This window comes from Cherax quadricarinatus, chromosome 54 (genome assembly GCF_038502225.1).
Source record: "Cherax quadricarinatus isolate ZL_2023a chromosome 54, ASM3850222v1, whole genome shotgun sequence".
NCBI classification, from domain to species: Eukaryota; Metazoa; Arthropoda; class Malacostraca; order Decapoda; family Parastacidae; genus Cherax; species Cherax quadricarinatus.
Genome location: NC_091345.1, coordinates 22,858,078 through 22,885,447, shown reverse-complemented (window position 1 = coordinate 22,885,447; position 27,370 = coordinate 22,858,078). Strand labels below are relative to the sequence as shown.

The 27,370-nt window shown below is 40.2% G+C and overlaps 1 protein-coding gene across 9 annotated transcripts in view; it reads right to left on the bottom strand.

The window, feature by feature from the left end:
• The window catches only part of LOC128699203 (HAUS augmin-like complex subunit 4), a 47,406-nt gene that overhangs the window by 15,174 nt on the left and 4,862 nt on the right, over window positions 1–27,370 (bottom strand). For 2 of the 9 annotated variants that reach the window (XM_053791796.1, XM_053791795.1), the window contains exons 1-8: window positions 26,699–26,854; window positions 22,115–22,217; window positions 18,840–19,002; window positions 14,932–15,037; window positions 9,369–9,509; window positions 8,441–8,588; window positions 7,055–7,185; window positions 2,340–2,470 (exon numbers count right to left, since the gene is read on the bottom strand). In XM_053791796.1, coding sequence (XP_053647771.1) covers window positions 2,340–2,470; window positions 7,055–7,185; window positions 8,441–8,588; window positions 9,369–9,509; window positions 14,932–15,037; window positions 18,840–19,002; window positions 22,115–22,166 — 872 coding nt within the window. In that variant the 5' untranslated portion in view covers window positions 22,167–22,217; window positions 26,699–26,854. Of the gene's footprint in view, window positions 1–2,339; window positions 2,471–7,054; window positions 7,186–8,440; window positions 8,589–9,368; window positions 9,510–14,931; window positions 15,038–18,839; window positions 19,003–22,114; window positions 22,218–26,132; window positions 26,154–26,264; window positions 26,289–26,627; window positions 26,855–27,370 lie in introns of those variants that run through there. The other 7 variants (XM_070096742.1, XM_070096741.1, XM_053791798.2 and 4 more) reach the window with 6 other exon arrangements.

Genomic DNA, 27,370 nt, shown 5'->3' with positions numbered 1-27,370 from the left:
TATTTAGATAAGGCTAAAGAGGTCTTTGTAGCATTTATGGATTTGGAAAAGGCATATGACAGGGTGGATAGGGGGGCAATGTGGCAGATGTTGCAGGTGTATGGTGTAGGAGGTAGGTTACTGAAAGCAGTGAAGAGTTTTTACGAGGATAGTGAGGCTCAAGTTAGAGTATGTAGGAAAGAGGGAAATTATTTCCCAGTAAAAGTAGGCCTTAGACAAGGATGTGTGATGTCACCGTGGTTGTTTAATATATTTATAGATGGGATTGTAAGAGAAGTAAATGCGAGGGTCTTGACAAGAGGCGTGGAGTTAAAAGATAAAGAATCACACATAAAGTGGGAGTTGTCACAGTTGCTCTTTGCTGATGACACTGTGCTCTTGGGAGATTCTGAAGAGAAGTTGCAGAGATTGGTGGATGAATTTGGTAGGGTGTGCAAAAGAAGAAAATTAAAAGTGAATACAGGAAAGAGTAAGGTTATGAGGATAACAAAAAGATTAGGTAATGAAAGATTGGATATCAGATTGGAGGGATAGAGTATGGAGGAGGTGAATGTATTCAGATATTTGGGAGTGGATGTGTCAGCGGATGGGTCTAAGAAAGATGAGGTGAATCATAGAATTGATGAGGGGAAAAGGGTGAGTGGTGCACTTAGGAGTCTGTGGAGACAAAGAACTTTGTCCTTGGAGGCAAAAAGGGGAATGTATGAGAGTATAGTTTTACCAACGCTCTTATATGGGTGTGAAGCATGGGTGATGAATGTTGCAGCGAGGAGAAGGCTGGAGGCAGTGGAGATGTCATGTCTGAGGGCAATGTGTGGTGTGAATATAATGCAGAGAATTCGTAGTTTTGAAGTTAGGAGGAGGTGCGGGATTACCAAAACTGTTGTCCAGAGGGCTGAGGAAGGGTTGTTGAGGTGGTTCGGACATGTAGAGAGAATGGAGCGAAACAGAATGACTTCAAGAGCGTATCCGTCTGTAGTGGAAGGAAGGCGGGGTAGGGGTCGGCCTAGGAAAGGTTGGAGGGAGGGGGTAAAGGAGGTTTTGTGTGCGAGAGGCTTGGACTTCCAGCAGGCGTGCATGAGCGTGTTTGATAGGAGTGAATGGAGACGAATGGTTTTTAATACTTGACGTGCTGTTGGAGTGTGAGCAAAGTAACATTTATGAAGGGGTTCAGGGAAACCGGCAGGCCGGACTTGAGTCCTGGAGATGGGAAGTACAGTGCCTGCACTCTGAAGGAGGGGTGTTAATGTTGCAGCTTAAAAACTGTAGTGTAAAGCACCCTTCTGGCAAGACAGTGATGGAGTGAATGATGGTGAAAGTTTTTCTTTTTCGGGCCACCCTGCCTTGGTGGGAATCGGCCAGTGTGATAATAAAAAAAATAAAAAAAAAAATAAAAGATTTACTGTTATGCATTACATTAATAATTGTATAAATAATGTCAGCACATTTGTGAATGCATATTAGACTGACTAGTTGGACGTGTATTGGACAAGTGATGCGATTTGTTTACTCTGAAAAATTTATCAAAAATTTAATATTTCCATTAATTGAGCTTAAGCTCAATTTCAAGCTACTTCTGATAAAAATCATCTCTATTTCAGTAACATATCTTCCGTTCTATCAATTGATACCAAGAAACTGAGAATAAAACACTATTTTAAATAAAAAACCCAGCAACAGGTTTTTCCCATCATGCACTGTATGGGGCAGGACTTTTTTTTTATATACATATTGTATAGCTCACTCACCAAACAGACCCATTCTTCCATATCTAGGCCAAAATTTTCCCCCTTACAGCTTATTTGCGCGAGCTGAGCACATGACGCAGTTCTACGGCACTGACCCAGAGTTCAAAACCGTCGAACTACGGCACTGACCCTCAAGGGGTTAAAGCAGACCAAGTAAAAAACCCATAAAACAGACTAGGCGGGGACACAGGGAAAAATCTTACACTTCCTCAGTGAAAGAAAAAAAATTATACACTTTTTGCCATTTTGAGCCCTATTTCAAGCTACTAGTCCAAAACTAGGAGAGAGAGAAAGATATGGGGGGAGGGGAGGCAGTTTTGTGCATGAATGAAAAAGAATTTAAATACTTAAACATGCAGTAATACATTTTTCTTAAGCAAAATACTACAAAATTTGAGAAAGTTTAGAATATTATATATAGCATTTTTACATTTAAGTTATTAAAAAAAATTTTTGTTGACTATTATTTAGAATGAAGACAAAGACAAAAATCTTCAGGTGTTGTTACCTTCTCATAACCCTATACACTCATCTACTTAGATAACCTGCCTGTTTATATATATTACTGACAGTGACAGAACATGAACCTACTTGAGTTTCATCAGCTGAACATTGTGCATATTGATGCCACTTAAGAGGTGCTGTGCTGGGTAGCAAGACAAGCGTTGCTTTTCCACCAGACACTGCAGAATCTTGCTGTACTTCAACAGCAGACAGTACACCTGTAACAAAATATATATTAACCATATCCTGGAAAGTGACCCAGAAAATTAAATATTTATCATTCATTCAATAACTGACTATAAGTGCAAAGACAACACAACATGCCTCATCTTCACTAACAATGATGATTTGATACGTGATATAACCACATCAAAGACAATTCACTCGGATAACAACATTTCTGAGGTACAAACGTGAGCACAGGGCTCTTGACCAGCAAAATGTGATCAGTCTTAAGGGTGTCTTCACAAAATTCAAATTCAATAAGAAAAACATACGTGAGAACAAGTCAACCCGACATACAGTGGAACCTCTGTTTTCGTCATTAATTCATTCCAGAAAGTCTGATAAAAACCGAATTCAATGATAACTGAAGCAATATTTCCCATAAGAAATGATGTAAATCCAATTAATCCATTCCAGACACCCAAAAGTATTAACAAAAAATACATTTTATAAAGAATAACTAATTTTACATACAGAAAACAATGAAATATAAAGGACTAATGAAACTGATAAATGAACATTTAACATCACTTTTACTGAAGATTCATTGGCATATGGAAGACAGTGAGAAGGGGAGAGGTAGGAGAGGTTATCTCTACCACCATCACTACCACCCTCTACCAACGAGAAACAAAGCCAGACTGACTCAGAACGCAAGGGATGCTTTGTGTGGGCATGGGCGGACACATTTGGTACGGTGGACCACTGTCAACTCGACAAAAACTGAGGTGATGAATGAAAACGGACAAAATTTTGACAAAAAAAGTAGTTGAAAACTGAATTCATTGAAAACCAAGGTTCCACTGTATGTGCACAGGGCTCCTGAGCAGCAAAATGTGATCAGTTAAGGATTAAGGATTTTATTTCTTTGCATAGGTTTAGAGCAGGTCACTCCTGCCTGTCCTAGCTACTGGACCACTATGGCAAAGTCCTGGATGCTACAGAGGATCAACAAAATGTAGATGTAGTATACACAGACTTTGCAAAAGCCTTTGACAAGTGCAACCATGGTGTAATTGTGCACAAAATGCATGATAAAGGAATAACAGGAAAAGTTGGTAGATGTAGCTATAATTTGGCAAATAGAATTCAGATAGAATTCAGACAGTAAAGTCTGAGGCAGCGACTGTGACAAGCTCTGTTCCACAAGACACAGTACTTGCTCCCATCCTATTTCTCATCCTCATATCTGACAGAGATGTAAGCCATAGCTCTGTGCCTTCCTTTGCACATGAAACCCGAACTGCCATGACAGTGTCCTTCATCAAAGACACCGCAAGAGTCCAAGCAGATGTCAACCAAATCTTCAAATGGGCCACTCAAAACAATATGAAGTTCAATGAAGGGAAATTTCAACTACTCAGATATGGAAAACTTGAGGAAATTAAAACTGTATCAGGGTATACAACAAATTCTAACCATACAATAGAGCAAGAAAGTAATATGAAGAACCTGGGAGCAATAATGTCAGAGGATCTCACCTTCAAAGACCACAACAATGTATCTACCGCATCTGCTAGAAAAATAATAGGATGGATAACGAGAACCTTCAAAACTAGGGATGCCAAGTCCATGATGATTCTCTCCAAATTGCTTGTTCTCTCTAGACTGGAATACTGCTGTACATTGATTGCCCCTTTCAAGACAGGCAAAATTGCTGACCTGAAGAGTATACAAAGAACTTTCACGGCACACATAAGTACGATAAAGCACCTAAATTACTGGTAATGGTTTATTTGTATTCCCTGGAATGCAGGCGAGAAAGATACATGATAATGTACACTTGGAAAAGTCCTAGAAGGATTGGTACCAAACTTGCACACGAAAATCACTCCCTATGCAAGCAAAAGACTAGGCAGGAGATGTAACATTCCCCTAATGAAAAGCAGGGGTGCCACGAGCACACAGACAATAAAATAAGTGTCAGGAGCCCAAGACTGTTCAACTGCCTCCCAGTATACATAAGGGAGATTACCAATAGACCCCTGGCTCTCTTCAAGACAGCGCTGGACAGACACCTAAAGTCAGTACCTGACCAGCCAGGCTGTGGCTTGTATGTCAGTTTGCATGTGGCCTGCAGTAACAGCCTGGTTGATCAGACCCTGATCCACCACAAGGCCTGGTTTCAGACTAGGTCATGGGGGCATTGACCCCCGAAACCCTCTCCAGGTATACTCATGCCTCAGAGTGCATCCACAGTACAACATCTCTTATAAAACAACACACATCAGACTGCAGCCACTGCACAACACTCTTATAAAACACACATCTTCAGTATTGTCAACAATAATGCAAAATTAATTTTATGTCACGAGTTACAGAAAATAGATCACGGGTAAATAATACTGACAAGCTGATAGATAAGATACATCTGCAACACTTGGGTACCTTTGAGAGATTTTTTTGTGCCCCATTAACTTTATAATTTTCATTAGCAACACATACCCATTCTGATGTTGGTAGTCACTCCATACCCATCCTATGAGAGGAAGTCAACCCACACCCATGTGTGGTAGTCACCCCATACTGATTGTTATGGGGGTTTAAAGACCCATTAGGACATTTAGAAGAGGAAACATTTTGCCTCGAGTGGCTTTTTCAATCCTAATACTAAGAACTTGATTGACTGATTCATCAGGAACAGCATCACAACATTGGTCTTAATCTTAATATGACCCATCAGAGGATCTCTAAGATGTTAATCTAATTCAGTATTATGTAGCCACGATCATGGTCTTGCTGTAGTTCCTGTGCGTTCCACTGCCATCACTGTCTCTGGCCACTGTGTAGGGTGATCAGGTAAATCTGAGAAATGAATGGACTGTTTTGTCCATGCATATATTCACAAGGGTCTTTTCATCTCAGTCTATCAAGTCGCATATGATATCAGTGAAACATGTGATCATTGACATCATTTGATGGCTCATGGGCAATACAGGATGTCCTAGTCTGCTCTCTTGGACTTCAATGTTCCTCACTGGTGACTGTTGCAGTGCTAGGGTTGATGTGTTGGGTGATGGGTGGGGAGTTGCTGGTGGTGGTAATTTGTGGTAGGTGGGGGAGTTACTTGTGGTGGTGATAGTGGGTGGTGGCGAGTGATAGTTGGTGGTGGTGAGTGGTGATGGTTGGTGGTTGTGGTGTACATCATGTATGTTACAATTTATTCAAGGTTCATCACACACCCAGTGGCATGTCCTCTCGACCAGTGAACTGGCAGTTCAGAATATAGCAGTTCTGCTATTACATCCCAGATAACACTACCCCCCTGTGAGGAGGAAGCCAATAGTACCGTATAATGTTGTCACTACTGGAGGCACATAAAATTACAAGAATTAAAGAATAATGAATATTGCACTGACATATTTCATAACACATCAAATAATATTAATCTAACAGCCTGACATGAGAATCCAATCAATCATCTCTGTTATAAGATTGAATGGGAAAAAATGTTCCTCATTATGTCAACACTTTTCATCAGTGAATAAAAATATGCCATGCTGGAATCTATCATAACTTGAGAAGACTAAATTGATGGTTCTTTCCCATACTACGATTATTTTAAGCACACATCACGGCAATATTTCTATTTTACAATATAAAGAAAGGAGGAACACTGCAGCAGGCCTGTTGGCCCATACTAGGCATGTCTTTCACAATCCATCCAACTAACAGAATATTTGCCCAACCCATCTTCAACAATACCCAAGCAATAAGCCTTGGTAAACCTATTTACTCATGTGCTAGTTAATACAATAGGTGATACTGTTTAACTAATAACAAGAGAGAATGCAAAATTTTCCAGTGTGTGGGGGTGGTAATTACCACATACACATCCTGAGGACAGTAATCATCACATACTCATCCTATGGAAGGAAGTCACCTCGAGTCCCTCAGGGAGTCACTACATACTCTTAAGTCCTCCATTACATGGGTACTCAAGGTTCGTAAGCCCCACCCTGAGCTAGATCCACCTCCTGGTGGATGACCTGCCCTGTCCTGAGCTAACCTGCCTCCTGGTGGATGACCTACCCTGCCCTAAGCTAGACCTGCCTCCTGGTGGATGACCTGCCCTGTCCTGAGCTAACCTGCCTCCTGGTGGATGACCTACCCTGCCCTGAGCTAGACCTGCCTCCAGGTGGATGATCCAGTAACCTTAGCCTAGATCAGTTATGTCTAACCTTCCTTGCTCTTTTTCTCTCACCAGACCTTGGACTTACTGGATATCCATAGTCATGGCTCTCTTTCTCTCTCCATGGCTAACATAGATGTAACTCACTTTTTCCTTGTACATGGAGACAAAGATGTGTAGCAAGCATGTGCACTAGCTTAGAGTGAAGCAATCTTGCAAGAAATGGAAAGATAATTAGGAAAAAGTAAAGAAAAGCCTGAGAATAAATCAAAGAACATATGACCAGCCTCCAGCAGTATGACCATCAATCAAGACAAGAACTGGCCATCAGTACAAGAATCTTTCCCTTTCTTTACCTGGATAGTTCTGCTATAGTTGACAAAGGCTAAAATACCAAAAGTTGATGATAATGTTATAGATGTGTTACAAGAGAACAGTGACTCACCTGCTGGAACAAGTAGTCAGTCTGTCTCATGCTGTGTATCAGTGCAAGTCTCTCCTCAGTCAACTTGCGTGCCTTGTCCTCCAGCCGATCAGGAATTTTACTAACTTCATCAGGATCATAATTCACAAATTCTGTAATAAAGGAAGTGTGAATACAGGTTATCTTAAGAGTGTACTGTAGTTATTAACACCAGTACAATATGCTACTACCAAGATTACTCTAACAACACTGCTGAGCCTATATAAAAAATGGTGTCAGACTCAACGTATTTAAAACACTTATTATACTATGTTATGCCGTAAGTCAATATGCATACTTCAGTCCTAGTTAAAGGTGACAAGACACTCTTCATTTTGGACAAAGGAGCAAGTTCCTCTAGTACTTATGTTGAAACATGGGTGTCAGGGATCAAACCTGCCACCATGAGGGTGATCTAACATCAATAGGTACAAAGCCTCCCATCATGGTAAGATGATCTAACATCAGTAGGTACAAACCTTGCCACCACAGTAAAGTGACCACATCAGAGGGTCACAAATACTACCACAGTAAGGTGACCACATCAGAGGGTCACAAATTCTACCACAGTAAGGTGACCACATCAGAGGGTCACAAATCCTACCACAGTAAAGTGACCCAGCACTGGCTGACCCACAGCCAGGGTCACAAGGATCTTAGAGTCCTGTAGTTACATAAAACAGAAATAACCCAACAACTGATTAGTGGGATAATATTACAGTGATGGACACAGGAGGCAGAGGATCAAAGATAATTAGGTGAACATGTTAGAGGCAGTTAACAGTGTTAGAAAAGGTGGCTGTAGCAATCAGCACAAATAGTTCCATAATCATTAATGAAAGAAACAGAATGATAATGATAAAGGTGTCAACAGTACACATCTTAAGTAACTTCTCACATTAGATACTAACATGTCTCATGATCCACACTGAAGATTGTCCACCTATCTCAGTGGACTAGAAGTGAAAACTTACTCTCTCCTAACTTATACACAACTGAGAATGTTAATCCACATGAATACAAGAAACAAACTACAATACACAACCACGAAAAACCACAACACATGAACACAACCACAACACACAAACAAATGAACACAACTATAACGTACAAACAACCACAACACAGGAACACAGAGGAACAAAAAACACATGAACACAATGCATGAACACTAACAGGAACACTAACACAGGAACACAACAACAGGGATACAACACAAACACAGGATCACAACCTATAACACAATTACACAGGAACACATCAACATATGAAAACTAAAATAATGGCACACACCAACACAAGAACACAACTAAAACACTGGGACACAAGAAATATACATATATGTACCACAAAGAGGGTAATCCTCACCTACTGGATCCAGAAATGAAGCAATCCTGATCCATTCCTTTTCTATCCTCTCCTCTAACACCTTAGCCAACTGAAGGATCATCTTGTCAGAGACACGGACCTGGGCACGTGCTAACACTTGCTCTGGGGTGATGCCAAACACCGTGTGCTGTATTGGAAAAGTCAAGATGCACAATTTCAAACACTTAGAAATTAATAAATAACAAATAATTGATACTGAAAAAAAAATATTGCACTGTACACTTAGAGAGAACCCCAACTTATGACATTATTGCATTCACAAATTCATAGTAATTTGCTGCTCTGTACTTGGAACCTATTTTATTATAAGAATGTAAAATGAATTAATCTGCTCTGAAGCCATAAGGTGGGTCACCTTGAATATTTTTTGTTGTTTAATCACCGGGATTTTCTGAGTAGTATACATGCATAGGCTTCAGTTTCAAATATCCAGAGATATTGGCACCCAACAGATGGCAGGCAGACATATTTGTAAAGAATTGGCGACTTAATATTTACACTCTTATTCAAGCAGTCTTCCACCACCTGTGTCTGGCATATGTACAGTCTCCCTCCCTCCCTCTGTGTCTGTCTGTCTGTCTTCCTCCCTTTCATTCTGCCTCACTCCCACCCACCACCTCCAAATTTCCACCCACTACCCCTCACCCACTCACTCATTTCCAACACGCCCTTCACCTTTTCATCACTGTCTTGTCTCTGGGCTCAGGCCCACCCACGAGCACTGACTATCACATGTATATGGTATTTCAAAATTTTCATCACAACTCAAAACTAAATTCCTTTATGAAGGTAAATCCTAACTTAAAATTATGGTAACTCAAGCCCATCGTAAGGCAAGGGACTACTGTGCATAGAAAAGAGACAACACCAACATACTCTACTCCCATAGCTACAAATAGGTAATCACCTGAGACTGCTGGAAGCTGGATAATGGTTGTTGCATCTTCTGATGTTGCGCTGAGGTTGTCTGATCTGAGCTGTCCTGGACCAGCATCAAGTGATGCTCTAGTTCAGATAATGTCAGAGCTTCGAGCATGTCCTGCAAGTTCTGGATTATAAAGAAAATAAGTAACATGTTAGAAGACATATTATATTAAACTCTCTGCTGAAGAAGACATAAAATATGGGAATGAAAGGCAAACTGAATTCATAATTTAAATACTAAATTGTTACTATAATATGGGAATATGTATACCTGGAGGGGGTTTCAGGGATTAACGTCCCCACAGCCCGGTCTATGATCAGGCCTCCTGGTGGATCAGGGCCTGATCAACAAGGCTGTTACTGATGGCCTCATGCAGATCAATGGACAAACCACAGTCTGGCTGATCAGGTACTGACTTTAGGTACCTGTCCAGTGCCTTCTTGAAGACAGCCAAGGGTTTATTGGTAATCCCCCTTATGTATGCTGGGAGGCAGTTGAACAATCTTGGGCCCCTGACACTTATTGTGTTGTCTCTTAGTGTACTCATGGCGCCCTTGCTTTTCATCGGGGCAATGTTGCATCTCCTGTCAAGTCTCTTGCTTTTGGTAGGGAGTGATTTTCATGTACAAGTTTAGTACTATTCCTTCTAGGATACATCACACAAATAGATGTAGATACATCACACAAATAACCCACACATAGGAGAGGGGAGCTTACGACAAAGGTTTCAGTCCGAATTGGACCATTTACAAAGTCACACTAACAGAAAGGAGGAGGCAGTATACACAGGCCAGCAGACAGGGATGGGACAAGAGAGGTAATAGGGAAGGAAGTAGAGGGGTAGTGGTAGAGGTGGTAGTAGTGGTACTGGAGTCATTCAAAGACTAAGAAAGAGGAACACTACAAGGGAACTAGGGGCCCACAAAGGGCAGGAACACAAACACAGTGGGGGGGATGAAATAAATAAACAATAAAGGGCCAAACACCCAAGGCAGAAGAAAGAAAACTCTAAGGAGAAAGAGGAAAGGGGAAGAGGGAGAAGGAGAAAAAAGAATCAGGTTAAGTCACAGGTGTTCTGAAGTTTCGAGCATTTTACAATGTAATGAGAAAGGAAGGCATCCACAGAGACAAAGCCAGGACTAAGATCCATACAAGGAAAGTTGTGTATAAGGGAGGATTCAACAAGATGGCGACTGTGGAAGTTAGAAGTAGGGTAGACAGTTTAAGCAGAAAATCAGTCAATAGGATGAGGGTGATCTTGGACATAAAAAAAAAAAGAGCATTGTTGATGATGGCAAGCCTAATACTAGTTTTGTGCTCCTTGAGTGTCAGAAAGAGAATGGCCAGTTTCTCCAAAGTACTGAAGAGGGCAAGAGGAACAGGAAATAGAGTAGACACCAGGAGCATCTATAGAGGGAGGAGAGGTATGAACTAGATTGGTGTGAAGAGTGTTAGTCTGGCAAAAAGTAAGATTGATGTCTAAGGAACGGAGAGGGTTGTTGAGATTAGAAAGACTGGAAATATAGGGAAGGCAGAAGACAGGAGAGTTCCCAGGAGTAGAGAGTTTAGGAGAGAAGAAAGTCCATTTAGCACGCGAGAAGGCAGAGTCTATGAAATGGGAAGGGTAGCCATGACGAGAAAATGAATTACGAAGAGTGGAAATTTTTTGATTCAAGGAACCAAGGATCACAAATGTGGAGAGCATGGAGAAAGAGAAATAAGAACACTTTTCTTGACAATGGAAGCACATGAAAAAAATGAATGTACATGCCACTGTGCAGAGGCTTGCGGTACATGGAAAGAGCAACATGTGTATCTGAGAGGTGGACATGAACATCAAGGAAAGGAAGCAAAGAATTAGATTCCCATTCAGTTTTAAACTTAATGGAAGGGGCAAGATTATTAAGGGCATCGAGAAATGGCTGGAAGAGACTAGAGTCATGAGGCCAAAGAGCAAAGATGTCATCTACACAGAGCCAGAGTGAAGGGAGCACATCAATAGTAGGAAGAACAGTCTCAAAGTATTCCATATAAAGATTAGCAAGAACAAGAGACAGAGGAGAGCCCATAATATCTGCCTTGGAAGGAAAAGGAATCTGAGTCCACACAAAGACAAATAAGATCAAGACATCAATAGGTATAAGGGATGAAGTAACCCTTCATTGGCCTTCTGAGAAAATTGAGGACATCATCAAGAGGGACATTATAGAGGAGGGACTCAACATCAAGACTAAGCATCTTACAGGTCGGGAGAGGGCAAACACGCTCGATGAAGTCTTGAGAATGATGAAATTGGGCAGGGAAAAAAATACTAAGAAAGGGAGTGAGGGTTTTGGCCAACCAAGAAGAAAGAATAAGAGACAAAACCTCTAGAAGATATGATGGGATGAAGAGGAATAACTGGTTTATGAGTTTTGGGAAGGCCATAGAAATAAGGCAGAGAGGGACAAATGACATCAAACTCACTTGTTGCCAGACTAACACTCTTCGCACCAATCTAGTTCATACCTCTCCTCCCTCTGTAGATGCTCCTGGAGACTACTCCATTTCCTGCTCTTCTTGTCCTCTTCAGTACTTTGGAGAAACTGGCCGTTGTCTGTCTGAAAGACTCAAGGAGCACAAAAGTAGCGTTAGGCTTGCCGACACCAACAATGCTCTTTTCTGTCAAGTCGGAGATCACAGTCATCTTACTGACTATCATGTGCCAGTCCAAGGAGACTATCAAGGGACAGGTGGCAAGTTTCTACAACTTGAAGTTGCATGTTAAGAGGAAACACCCAGTACATGCCATCCAGTTTGAGGAGAGAATCAAGGCCGGATCTTCCCGTGGAAAACATGGGCAATCTTGTGGCAGCGCCACTAGCAGGAGCAGCAGCCAGTCATCACAGCCGCCTGCAAAGAGCATGCCAGACCACCACTGGAGAAGCATTTGTTGCTGCTGGCACTAGCATCCCTCAGTCTGTGGTGGACACAAAGATTGTGGACCTATTCATCTGCAACATGCTGCAGCTGCATGTACTGGAATAACCCACCTTTGTCAGCCTGATCAAGACACTGAACCCCAGCACAATTTTCAACTACTCGTTTGTAGTTTATTGGGTTCAAAATCTAAATTAAGTTAAATGTAAACATGAACAGAAACAAGAATAAAATGAACGAATACAATGAGTAACTGGAACTAATGAAGAAAATAGTCAAATAAGCTAACTCAATCTCTTTGGGTGCTATGGTGCTTCAGTACAGCAACAAGTGTGCCCTTGTCGGTCGCTCGAGTTACATCAAAAAATCAAACAATCATTATTTTCGCACTAGCGGCACTTTATTATATGACCTTGGCATTCTATATCTAATTAGGAAGCTCTCCAGGTCTGTTCTAAAAAGTCTTAAAAGTAAAAAAACAAAAAACTAAACTGAATCTGAATTCAAGTGAAAAAGTTAGCATTTATTGTAAGCTTCCGCTAATTTTTCAGCAGTTTAGTGGTTTAGCGTCAGCGGAGCTAATTTGCTAGTTAGCGGATTAGCAGTCACGGAAGCTAACTTTTTGGTTAGCTGTGCCCACTACTGTCCCCAAGGCATAATTCCCTTTTGGTCCATCTCCAGCAGTATTGTTCTTTGTACCTCTGAAAATTGTATAACGCTATTTACGTCTTTCATCACCAGGGCCACTATCTCCATTGGGTGTGCTGTCCTCCAGGACAACGCCAGCACCCTCTGGTGCATTGTCCTCCAAGACAGCCCCATCCAACCCACCCATTTTATTTTCCCAGCTGCTATACAAGGTTGTCATGTTTTCTAAGAAGGATATTTTATTGTTGTTGTTGTTTTCTTTTAATATAGATGTAATTTTCTCCCACAGGGGTATCTCTGACTCACGAAATTGTAATGACATAATTGCAAACAAACCATACCACAGGCTTTATTATTATTATTATCACACTGGCCGATTCCCACCAAGGCAGGGTGGCAAGAAAAAGAAAAACTTTCACCATCATTCACTCCATCACTGTCTTGCCAGAAGGGTGCTTTACACTACAGTTTTTAAACTGCAACATTAACACCCCTCCTTCAGAGTGCAGGCACTGTACTTCCCATCTCCAGGACTCAAGTCCGGCCTGCCGGTTTCCCTGAACCCCTTCATAAATGTTACTTTGCTCACACTCCAACAGCACGTCAAGTATTAAAAACCATTTGTCTCCATTCACTCCTATCAAACACGCTCACGCATGCCTGCTGGAAGTCCAAGCCCCTCGCACACAAAACCTCCTTTACCCCCTCCCTCCAACCTTTCCTAGGCCGACCCCTACCCCGCCTTCCTTCCACTACAGACTGATACACTCTTGAAGTCATTCTGTTTCGCTCCATTCTCTCTACATGTCCGAACCACCTCAACAACCCTTCCTCAGCCCTCTGGACAACAGTTTTGGTAATCCCGCACCTCCTCCTAACTTCCAAACTACGAATTCTCTGCATTATATTCACACCACACATTGCCCTCAGACATGACATCTCCACTGCCTCCAGCCATCTCCTCGCTGCAACATTCATCACCCATGCTTCACACCCATATAAGAGCGTTGGTAAAACTATACTCTCATACATTCCCCTCTTTGCCTCCAAGGACAAAGTTCTTTGTCTCCACAGACTCCTAAGTGCACCACTCACCCTTTTCCCCTCATCAATTCTATGATTCACCTCATCTTTCATAGACCCATCCGCTGACAAGTCCACTCCCAAATATCTGAATACATTCACCTCCTCCATACTCTCTCCCTCCAATACCACAGGTATGGTCCTGATTTTATATCTGTAGTGGTTGCTGGTTTAAATTGTACATCTCTGGTGTATCATGGTAAGAGCCACAACATTGTCTGGCGCTGAGGTCACTAGTGACTCCTGAGGGGTCATGGTTTACATCACTGGACAGTGCAACTCAAGAGTCACTAATCTGTCCATGGTCCAGGTGTGAACAGCACCTTTGCTTAACCCGTTAACTCTTCAAATGTAGATCTGTTCTCATTGCTAGCACTCAAATATTTTGAATTTTTTTTAAATATAGAGGGCAATTTTCTAAATGTAATGGGATAAAAACAAAATTTAGGGTAAGTACTTACCAAGATATAAGGCCGCAAAGTTGGCACTTGATGCTCACCTGACGGCAACACGGAGTGCTGCCGCTTGGAGAAATGTTGCAAATAGTTTTTTTTTCTTTTTTTTTAATTCTCGGTTTTTAAAGATTTAAAGATTTATTTATTTCTTTACAATGTTCACAATGTGTGATTACAATTTTGATTTGTTAAGTACAAAGAAAGCCACTATCATGCCTGGACATTTTGGGCAGACTAAACCTAATTCATACTGACTACTTAATACTAGTGTTTTGAATAGAGTAAATTTTTTATTATACATTGTTTTTCTCATTAATAGAGGTAGCTAGTTGTTTACAGTAATTAAAATTTATAGTTGAGATATAGTATATAAAAAATTACAATACAGGTCGGCCATCGCTAATCTGGCAATCGGTTATCTGGTTCCATCAGGAACTAACCTTGGCAGTTTTGTCGTAGCTTGATGATGTCTCATGCAGTGTTGATGTCTCATACAGTGCATCATGAACTACACGATGCAGGGTAGCAACCTCTATGTACAACTGCCTGATAAAACAAATATAATTTAAAATATTTGTATATGTAAATTAATCTAATACAAAAAATCCATCATTTTAACAACATACTTTCATTAAATAGATAATGATAAAAGAGTTAAAACCCTTAATGTCACCAGCAATAATTTGCAACTAAAAAAACTGCAAAGGGAAAGATACACAGTTCAGTCTGTACTGGATCATTATAAAGTCTGGAGTCATAATACTATATGGTACTCTAAAATGTTGCAATTTTGAATCTCCATTTTATGTTTAGTTGTGTATACTACCAACTGTGTGAATCAGGGCATCAAACCTCACCAGTAAAGAAAATCACACATCCATCCTTCAGAACTCTCAGTAACCTCTGTAACCCTTCCTCAGCCCTCTGGATAATACTTTTAGTAACCCTGCACCTCCTCCTAATTTCTTAACTATGGCTTCTCTGCATTATATTCACACCACACATTACCCTCAGACACAACATCTCCACAGCCTCCAGCCTTCTCCTTGTTGCAAGATTCACAACCCATGCTTCACACCCATACAAGAGCACTGGTATAGCTATACTCTCATACATTCCCCTCTTTGCTATTATGAATAATGTTCTTTGTCTCCACAGACTCCTCAATGCACCACTCACCTTTTTCCCCTCATCAATTCTATGATTCATCTCATCTTTCACTGACCCATTTGCTGACAAGTCCACCCCCAAATATCTGAATGCATTCACTTCTTCCATGCTCCCTCCCTCCAATCTGATATCCAATCATTCATGACCTAAATTTTTGGTTATCCTCATCACCTTACTCTTTCCTATATTCACTTTTAATTCCCTTCTTTTACACACCCTTCAAAACTGGGTCAGAATCTCCCAAAAGCACAGTGTCACAGTTGATTTTTTCCTGATGGCAACTCCCACTTTGTGTTAGATTCTTCATCTTTTAATCCCACACCTCTTGCCAACACCCGAGCATTCACTTCTCTTACAGCCCCATATATAAATACAGTGGAACCCCAAGTTTCGAACTTAATCCGTTCCAGGAGCTAGTTCTAAGCTCGAAACATTCGAAACTCCAAGCAATACTTTCCATAAGAAATAATGTAAATACAATTAATCCATTCCAGGAACTCAAAAATATTCACAAAAAAATACATTTTATAGAGATTATAGTCTTACGTACACACAAACGTACATAGTACAATTAGTGATAGATAAATAAACATTTAAATAAACATACAAGATTTTTACTTACCTTTATTGAAGATTGTTGATGGCATCTGGAAGATAGGGGGGAGTGAGAGAGCACTTGTTTGGAAGGGGAATACTCTTCCATAAAGGCTTTAGGTAACAAGTCCTTATCTGGGGTTACTTACCTTTAAGATTTTCCAAAAATGAGACATGGTTCTGTCACTGAATTTGTAGAGATGGCTTGTTTCAGCTTGCTCAGGGTGATATTTTTCAGCAAATGCCTGCACCCTATTCCACACTGCACAAATCTTAATTTCTGAAGAAGGCACCACCATCAACCAATACCATCCACCACCACCAGGGTAGCTTATTTCAGTCGCACTTAATAAACAAGCACCAAACAATGAATTAATAGTGAAATGTTTGAATGAGTGCACAGGTTAGTGTTTACTCAAGCATAAACAAAGCCAGACTGGCTCATGACGCCTGCGCGGGGACGCTGGCAGGCGGACAGGTCTGGTACACAGTTCGAAACACGGAGCAAGTTCGATACTTGGGACAAAATTGGTTCTAAAGAAAATGGTCAAAACTCAAAGCATTTGATAGTCGATGCATTCAAAACTCGGGGTTCCACTAACTGAAATCTGATGCATTAGCAAAACACTAAAGTGGGGCCTGCCTGTACTCTGACAACTTCAAGTTTACTACACATATGCTTCATTCAACACCAGCTGACATTCATTTACACTTACACCTAGCGGTAGCAAGTGCAGGAATGACCAACCAACATTTACACCTGCAGTGACAGCAAGTGCAGGATTGACCAGCTAACATTTACACATGCAGTAAGTGGCAGAAGATGCATAAAATGACCAGAAAAGATTTAAACATCTATTATGATAGCCCATGACCTGGTGGTAAAGGCTCTCACTTCACACAGTGAGGGTCCGAGTTTGATTCCTGGTAAGGGTGGAAACATTGGGCACGTTTCCTTACACCGGTTGTCCATGCTCACCTATCAGTAAAAATGGGTACCTGGGTGTTAGTCGATTGGTGTGGGTCGCATCCCAGGACAAAATTGACCTAATTTGCCCGAAATGCTCTGCATAACAAGTGGCTTTCTATATAGTAGTATATCACTGATGTCAGATAGGCCTGTATACCTTTTACATGTACAGTGGACCCCCGGTTCGCGATGCTATCGGTATCCGATAAATCCGGTAACCGATGCATTATATCGCAGAAAATTTGCCTCGCTTCCCGGTACAAAACCCGGTATGCGATGTGGTTCGTACGAGACGTGTCCATGTGTGGCCTGAACTGCCCCGTGTGTGCCAGTGTTTACAAGCCAGCCAGTGTGCGCGCATCTAAGGATACATTCGGTACATTCCATATTATCCATATTATCACTGTTTTTGGTGCCTGTTTTTGCAAAATAAGTCACCATGGGCCCCAAGAAAGCTCCCAGTGCCAACCCTTCGAGACCAAGGGTGCTAATGACTGTTGAAATGAAGAAAGAGATAATTGCAAAGTACGAAAGTGGAGTGCATGTGTCGGAGCTGGTCAGGTTGTATAGTAAACCCCAATCAACCATCTCTACTATAGTGAGCAAGAAAACGACAATCAAGGAAGCTGTTCTTGCAAAAGGTGCAACTGTGATTACGAAGTGTTACGCAAGTGTTACAAAATGTTGAGAGACTGTTATTGGTGTGGATAAATGAAAAACAGATAGCAGGAGATAGCATCTCTCAAGCAATCATTTGTGAAAAGGCTAGGCAGTTGCATGACGATTTGGTAAAAAAATTGCCTGCAACTAGTGGTGACGTGAGTGAATTTAAGGCCAGCAAAGGTTGGTTTGAAAGATTTAAGAATCATAGTGGTATACATAGTGTGATTAGGCATGGTGAGGCTGCCAGTTATGTTGTGCGACAGAAGTCCAGTGACTCTTAAGCTGGTCCTAGTGGCATTAAAAGAAGAAGGGAAGTAACCCCCAGAAAAGGACTTGCTACCTCAAGTCCTAATGGAGGGGGATTCCCCTTCTAAATGCTAACACCATCCACACTCTCCCCTCCTCCCATCCCATCAATCATCACCAGATCTTCATTAAAGGTAAGTGTCAATTATTCTTTCGTTATTTATTGTTATTTATTGTTATTGTTGTTATTGTAATTACTATTCTATTTCATTAAACTTAATATTTCATGTGGTAAAAGTTTTTTTTTTCATACTTTTGGGCGTCTTGCACGGATTAATTTGATTTCCATTATTTCTTATGGGAAAAATTGATTTGTTTTCCGATATTTTTGGTTTACGATGAGCTCTCAGGAACGGATTAGTATTGCGAACCGGGGGTCCACTGTACTTGTAAAAATAAAGATATTATTATACCTTCAGAGTCCTACATCAACATTGTTATATTAATGGTCACATAGAACATGTGTAATAAGAGGTAATCATATCTGATTTAGAGAAGCAAAGAAAATCTATAAATTTTAAATCAAAATGCCATGAGCAGCATGACGACTGCCAACCATGAAGAAAACACTACAGTACCTGCCATGCTTCATGGTGCCATGAGCAGCATGATGATTGCCAACCTTGAAGAAAAACGCTAAAGTACCTGGCATGCTTCATGGTATAGGCAGCCTGCATAAGCTTGGCATGAGTGGTCTTGTAAATGCCGGTAGGTGTGAGGCGACTGCTGAGGTCCTCCAAGAGATGGGCAAGTTGAGGGAACTTTTTGACATCGTGGGCTCCAATATATACAGGCAGGCTTCCACTCACTGTGGACAAGAGTATTATACTGCATTATATTATTTATAATGACATACAAACACACAATGCAATAAATATTGGCCAATGATACAAATAAACTTGAAGAGAATAAAAGCAAAATACAAATAACCCACACATAGGAGAGAGGAGCTTACGACAACATTTCAGTCCAACTTGGACCATTTACAAAGTCACAGTGCAACTTTGTAAATGATCCAAGAGTAAACAGAGTGGATGGGTGATGTCTGCATGCCACCCATCCACTCTTTACATCCTCCATGAGCTCCATGTCTCTCTCTTGATTATGTCTGGAAACTTTCCAAAGTTTCAAGTGCTTTAACCCTTTTGCTGACTGTGCTGCAGTACTACAGCTTTGAGGTTATTGTCCATTCCTTATTACTATGCCATGAGTTCAGCTCACTCAGATATACTGTGCGAGGTAAATTTGGGCCTAGATATGAGAGAATGATATTAAAAAAATCCTGCAGCCTTCAGTGCACGAGAAAAAACTGACTGCATTCCTGGTTTAAAACAACAACCTAATGGTGTATTTTCATATGGTTTTTATGGTTGTATTCTGTTTCTTGGTCTCATTTGATAGAATGGGAGATTTATTACAGAAACAGATGATTCTGATTGGTTTCAGGACTGAAAATAGTTTGAAATTGAGCTCAAAGTAGCAGAAATGTTAGATTTTTGCAGATATTCAAGAGTAAACAAATCACATCACTCATCCAATACATGTCCAACGGGTGGGTCTTATAAGCATTCACAAATGTGCTGATATTATTTATACAATTATTACAATATTGCATGACAGTAAATCCATTTTTCTGTGAGAACAAATTCATTGTTTGGATAAAAAATCAAAATGGAAGCCATATGTAAAACCTGGGAACATAACTAACGAACAGAGGAATACCTATACCGCCTGCATTGTTTATTCTGCATCCTATTTTGAAATTGGAATTTTAAAATTTGTGTGAAATTGGCCAAAATGCAAATTTCTGATCACTTTATTGGGTATTTTAAATAGTTGATTGGGCAATTTCTTGTGCTCAATCGATAAAATGAAAGACATACTGAAGAAATAACTGAGAATGTGATTGACTGGAATAACGTAATTGGCCTAAAATAGGACTCAAAGCCAGCAAAATTGCCAATGCATAAATATCACACACACACAGCAAAATTCACGAAAGCATAATTTTGTCAATTTTCCATCAAATTTCATACTGTTCATTTTATTACCTTTAGAAAAAAAAGATTCTCTACCATTTCATAAGAAAAAAATAGCTTTTTTGAAAATTCTTAGACACTGTGGACAAGTTTCAGATTGGGGGTCTGGACAGTGAAAGGGGTAAGGTGTCCATGGAACATAACCCTATTTTTCCCATATGTTCTTCAGTTTGTTTAAACAATTTATTTTCTTAGACACCATTTTCAAGAACGTCACTACCGTCTTAACTGATGGTCAACTGTATACACAGGAGGGTCCCACATATTTGGCACCCTCTTTTTGGTGTTCCAAGTTTTCTTGGGTTTTCAATTAAGCCATTGTTCTCTATGTTTGGTGCTTTTTCTGCTGTTTTCACATAACAGCTGCTTAAGGGAAGTGTTAGCAGTACCATATTTTTATAGTAAGTATTGCATGTACTGTGTATTTACTTTTTAATCTATTTTTTATACCTAGCTGCATCAAGCACTGCTTATTGCTACTGGTTGGGAAACCTAACAGCCATAAAAAACAGGACTCCTCTGTATGTGTGTGTGTGAGAATGCATTTATGTAGGGCATGTGTGTAGGATGCCACTATATCTAGTACTATTATTGTTACATTCATGACCTGTAGGGGTCATAAAACTTCTGAGGAAATGACAAATTCAGGTTTGGTCCAAGGAAATAGAGCACAGGTCCAATTCCTCAGATTAAGAGCTCCCTCACTGGCTCTAGGGAATCCAACAGTTTATGTACAGGATGGCCCTGCATATAGAGCTCCCACTTTTTTGATTTTCAACATTTCGATGAATTTCATATGAGCCATTGTTTATTATGTTCAGTGCTTTTACCACTTCCACCATTTTTGCCATTTTCTTACAAGCTGTGTAAGGGAACGATAAGTGTCACCATATTTTAAGGTAAGTATTGTATGTGCTGTGTATTAACCCTTAAACTGTCCAAACATAGATCTACATTTGTACCACTAGCGCTCCAAACATAGTAGATCTACATTTGGACAGTTGAAGGGTTAAGCACTTAATATATTTTAGTGTAAATACAAAAATAACCCGCACATAGAAGAGAGGAGCCTACGACGACGTTTCGGTCCGACTTGGACCATTTACAAAGTCACATTAGCAAATAAGGAGAGAACGAGGGAGGTAGTAGAAAAGGAGGAAGAGAGGTAGTGGTAGAGGTGACAACAATGGCAGCAGCAGCAGTAGGAAGTCAAATACTAAGAAAGGAGCACTGCAAGGGAGCTAGGGGCCCCAGAAAGGGTAGGTTTTCTTTCTTCTGCCTTGGGTATTTGTCCTTTATTATTTATTTTCCCCCCCGTCTGAGTTCTTGTTCCTACCCTTTGTGGGCCCCTAGCTTCCTTGCAGTGCTCCTTTCTTAGTATTTGACTGACTCCACTACTACTACCTCTACCACTCTTCCTCCTTTCCTACTACCTCTTGTCCTGTCCCTGTCTGCTGGCCTATGTACACTCCCTCGTTTTCTCCTTTTTTGTTAGTGTGACTTTGTAAATCGCCCAAGTTGGACCGAAACATTGTTGTAGACTCCTCTTTTACATGTGCAGGTTATGTGTGTTGCTCCAGTCATGGTATTGCACCTTTTTTTTGTTATTTATAGTGTAAATGTTACCAGGCATTTTAAACACATGATTATGGAAAACTGCTCTTTTCCATCCACCGGTGATTCCTGATTATCATTTGGGGTCGCAAACCTTAGGGGGCTTTACGAACAGGGCCCACATGCGTACAATATTTATGTGCAAGATACAGTAATGTCAATTCTTTATAAGGAATATATTTGTAATGATGATTTAAAATGAAAATGTAAACATTACTCAATGAATCACAATTTTGCTTAAAGGTATAAACCAAAAGCACTACACACATTTGCTGGCGAGAGCTTCAGTGGATACATCAGTGTCTGTCATTGACTCCATCACTCACTTCTTACGTACTCGTCCTCACTCAGCCTACCGTACAACACAATGCTGAAAGTAAAGGACATTAGAATAACAATAAAGCAGCACTGCAGTAAGCATACTGACCCATGTTAAGCAGTCAGGAAAAATCTCACTATGTACAAGGACACCATTATTTCTAGCAGCTGTTTTGAGACTAAAGAAATGAAAATTGACATTTTCCTAATTTAGGACTGCCAGAAGAAACATATGGATTAATTTACATTATATATACAGATTGGAGAGCAAGAGTATAGAGGAAATGAATGTGTTCAGATATTTGGGGGGCTATGAAAGACGAGGTGAATGATAGAACTGACAAGGAAAAAAAAAGCCGAGTGGTACACTTAAGGTTCCGCGAGAGGTCACTACGGGTCCAGAGATAGTGATAAACAGGCTACTCATGTGAATGCCTTTTAGAGTCATTTCTGTGTTTAATTTTATACAGCCTCTCCTCACTTAACAACAAGGTTCCGTTTCTAAGAATAGGTCAGTAAGCGAACTGATCATTAAGCAAGGAGTATACTATATTAGTGGGTTTGTATCAATCATCTTTAGATACTTTTTTTTAATGTCACCTTTGCACCAATCATAACATTTCTAGTACTTTTTAAATGTCTACACAGTGTACTGTATACTGTTGATAAATTAGACACATGTGCAACACTTGAGTATCTTTAATGAAGAAACGTTTCACCACAGTGGCTTCATCAGTCCATACAAAGGAGAATCGTGAAGAACAGGAGGAGTATGAGGTAATCAGTCCCTCAGCCTTGAGGCTATGTAATCAGTCCATCAATCTTTAAAAGATTGATGGGCTGATTACATCAACTCAAAGCTGAGGGACCGATTACCTCGTACTCCTCCTGTTCTTCACGATTCTCCTTTGTATGGACTGATGAAGCCACTGTGGTGAAACGTTTCTTCATTAAAGATACCCAAGTGTTGCACATGTGTCTAATTTATCAACTTGTAAGTTCTCTGAACCATTCATCTACAATACTGTATACTGTAATAAACAATAGAATTAGTGGCCCACTGACCATTAAAGGCTTTCACATTACGTATTAGTATCTGCTTTCATTCTGTTTGTGTGTGTTATATATGATACTGTTTTTTCTTTTTTGTTTACAGATATGGTTAATTTTTTTGTGCGAATGAAAGCCTTCGTACGAGGTCTCTTTAACAATCAATTTGATTTCATTTATATTAATGTTGGTAGAATTATTGACAATATGTTAGATAAGAGGACACTAGTGTAACTAATGTGACATTTTATTGTGGCAACATTTTGCTCTCCAGGAGCTTTGTAACGGCTTCACAAAGCTCCTGGAGAGCGAGACATTGCCACAATAAAATGTCATGTTAGTTGCACTTGTGTCCTTTTACCTAACAATTTGATTTCATTTTTTTTTATTTTTTGCACTGTCAAACTTGAGAAAAACTTAGTTATTTTTGCTTAAACCAGTTATCAAAAAAAAAAAATTATAGTATTTTCTTCATGAACTTTAAGTTTATAAAAGAAAGATATTAATAGTGATACATACACAATAATTTTTATGTAGGGGTTTCCTGAGACATGAAAATTATTTCTAGGGCTCCAGAAGGGTAAAAAAAGGTTGAGAAACACTGGCCTACGAGTCCAGGAAGAGTTTCATAGAACGGTTTATATTAGTTCTGACTGTCCTGTCGTAAGTGAATATTTTGGTAGGTTGGTAGATATCAACCTCCAAGGGAGGTAGTACCATCCTGCCAAATGAGTGTGAAAGGGAAACTAGTAATTGTTTTACACAATGGTAGGATTGCTAGTATCCGTTTCATACACATGCAAGTTAACAGGTATACATCTTGCTACTTCAACTTACATTTAGGCCACACTACATATGCATGCACAAGTACAGTGGAACCCTGGATTTTGTACTTAATCCATTCCAGAAGGTCGATCTAAATCCGAAACGTACGAAAACCGAAGTAATATTTCTCATAAGAAATGTAAATACCAATTAATCCGTTTCAGACACCCAAAAATATTAAAAAACACATTTTTTAAAGAATATCTATAGTTTTACATATATAAAAAATGAGAAATAAATATAAATGACTAATTTTAGTGATAAATGAACATTACATACCTTTATTGAAGACTTGTCGGCATACTAAAGAAAGCAAGGTGGGGAGAGGGAGCTAAGTTATTGTTTGGAAGGGAAATCCCCCTCCATAAGGACTTCAGGTATCAAAGCCCTCTCTGGGGCTTTGATATCATTGTGGCTTATTTTGCAGTCGCAATCAATAAACAAGCACAAAAACTGCAAAATGTTTCAGATGAATGCTCACTCAACCAGTGACAGAGCCAGATTGAGACATGTATGCATGAGAGTGACACATCCAGGGCAGGCGGACGCGTCTGATACATACGATTTCTGGATGGAGGTACGAAATCTGGACCAAAATTTTGCCCAAAAATGTGTTCTAAATCCGAAGTGTATGATATTCGGACCGTACAAAAACCGGAGTTCCATTGTATACATAAATACATCCATACGAGTTTTTTTGTTTCCCCAGATAATTCTTGTTCTCATTTTATTTTCACTTCCTGGGAGAGTGGAAAAGAATCCTTCGTCTGCAAGCCATGCATTTCGTAAAAGACGAGTTAGAGCTAAGAAAGGAGTAGCAATAAATAACAAAAAGGCACAATACCGTGACTGGAACGATACACAAATAACCCGCACATAAAAGACAGAAACTTACGACGACGTTTCGGTCCGACTTGGACCAGTTATGGCAAAAAAAGAGGGAATATAAATGTATATCTTCTTTTATTGTAACTGCTTTTACATAGTTAAAATACTTCCTTGTTTTTAACATTTAAATATAAATAATTATCACAAGGACCCCAACAGAAATATATCATTGACTTTTTTGGGTTATCCTAGGTTCTCTACACATAAGCTGCTATGTATGATAACCAATGTGACTATTTGTGTACCAATGTGACTATTTGTGTATACTTTAATAAACTTACATACTTAGCCATCACAATATAGGGCGGGTTCTGGGTATTTTGGATGACTGGTGGTAGAAAAATCAGTCATGCAAAATAGCTCAGAACTGCTCACAATATATGTTATGTCTAAACAATATACACCTATATATGATAAAATCTGTTTGAATTTCATTCAACAGGCACTGTATGATCCCTGAGGGTTTAGTGCTCGCCACTAATCACTGTTTCCTGTGTAAAGTTCTGCAAGGCTGAGGAACTGATTACCTCATCTTTCACTCCCATAAGATAAGATTTCGTTTGGATTTTTAACCCTGGAAGGTTAGCCACCCATGATAACCCAAGAAAGTCAGTGCGTTGTTGAGGACTGTAACTTATTTCCATTGGGGTCCTCAAATCGTGTCCCCCAGGATGCGACCCACACCAGTCGACTAACACCCAGGTACCTATTTGCTGCTAGGTGAACAGGACAACAGGTTTAAGGAAACGTGTCGAAATGTTTCCGCCCACTGGGAATCGAACCAGGACCCTCCACGTGTGAAGCGGGAGCTTTAGCCACCAGGCCATAACTCAGTTGGTAGCACACTCAGCTCACACTGAGGTCCGTGGTTCAATCCCTGGTACGGGTGGTAATACTTGGGAGTGTTTAATTAAGAAACCTGCTGTCCCTGTTCACCTAGCAGTAAGTAAGTACCTGGATATAAGTTAACTAGCGTGGGTTGCACCCTGGGGAAAAAATTAACCTAATTTACCTGAAATGCTCGGCATAACTAAAGGTTTTCTACGTAGTATATCACTGACGACAACTATGGTCTGTATAAGATGTACCATTTACTTGTGGAAATTAAGATTACTACTATTATTTTTATTAAACAAAAACACTAGCTGGCGAAATGTCAAATAAAGATACCTAAATATTGCATATACCCAAGTGTTGCACATACCAAGGTGTTGATATACCCAAGTGTTGCACATACCAAGGTGTTGATATACCCAAGTGTTGCACATACCAAGGTGTTGATATACCCAAGTGTTGCACATACCAAGGTGTTGATATACCCAAGTGTTGCACATACCAAGGTGTTGATATATCCAAGTGTTGCACATACCAAGGTGTTGATATACCCAAGTGTTGCACATACCAAGGTGTTGATATATCCAAGTGTTGCACATACCAAGGTGTTGATATACCCAAGTGTTGCACATACCAAGGTGTTGATATACCCAAGTGTTGCACATACCAAGGTGTTGATATACCCAAGTGTTGCACATACCAAGGTGTTGATATACCCAAGTGTTGCACATACCAAGGTGTTGATATATCCAAGTGTTGCACATACCAAGGTGTTGATATACCCAAGTGTTGCACATACCAAGGTGTTGATATATCCAAGTGTTGCACATACCAAGGTGTTGATATACCCAAGTGTTGCACATACCAAGGTGTTGATATACCCAAGTGTTGCACATACCCATGTACGGGATATATCCAGGTGGGAATCTTACTTACAGGTGTCAGTAGCTTGACGCTAACAATATACAACAAGATTTTTAAAATATTTTAAGTGTGCATAATGTCTTGAAAATAAAAAATTTGAATTTGAGAGAGAAGTCTTTGTTGGGTTTATCAGGGCCACTGACAGCATCAGCCGGAGTATCGAACCCGACTTCCCGATTTTACGAGGAATATTTGTAACCCAAAGCTGGTCGATGAGAGAAAAGGAACAAATGTTCCTTTGCAAATAAAGATAGTAGCTTTAAGTTTCTAATTAGATCCGGTGGACGCCCTTGCCAAGCCCCGGCAGAGAGGGACGCCCACACATTAACTAAGTACAGTAACCGGCTTCCCACCAAAAACCGTTAGAGAATTTTCGGCGGAGCGGAAAAAATGGAACTGGTTAAAAGTAAACCAATGAACAGGTGCCCCTCCTGTAGTGCCCGGCGGGCAAAATAGGTGAGGACAAGCGTCCCAGAGAGAACGGAGGAAATTTATCACCGATGCTCAGGCAGGAGAGAGAGAGAGAGAGAGAGAGACGTCCACACCTAACAAAGGCTGACTCAGAAGTCCGATAGAGAAGTCAGTGACCCACCACGTGTGTTGTGGGTTTATGTTATTATTATTATTATTATAATCATGGGAGAGCGCTAAACCTGTAGGATTATACAGCGCATGTGGGGGGAT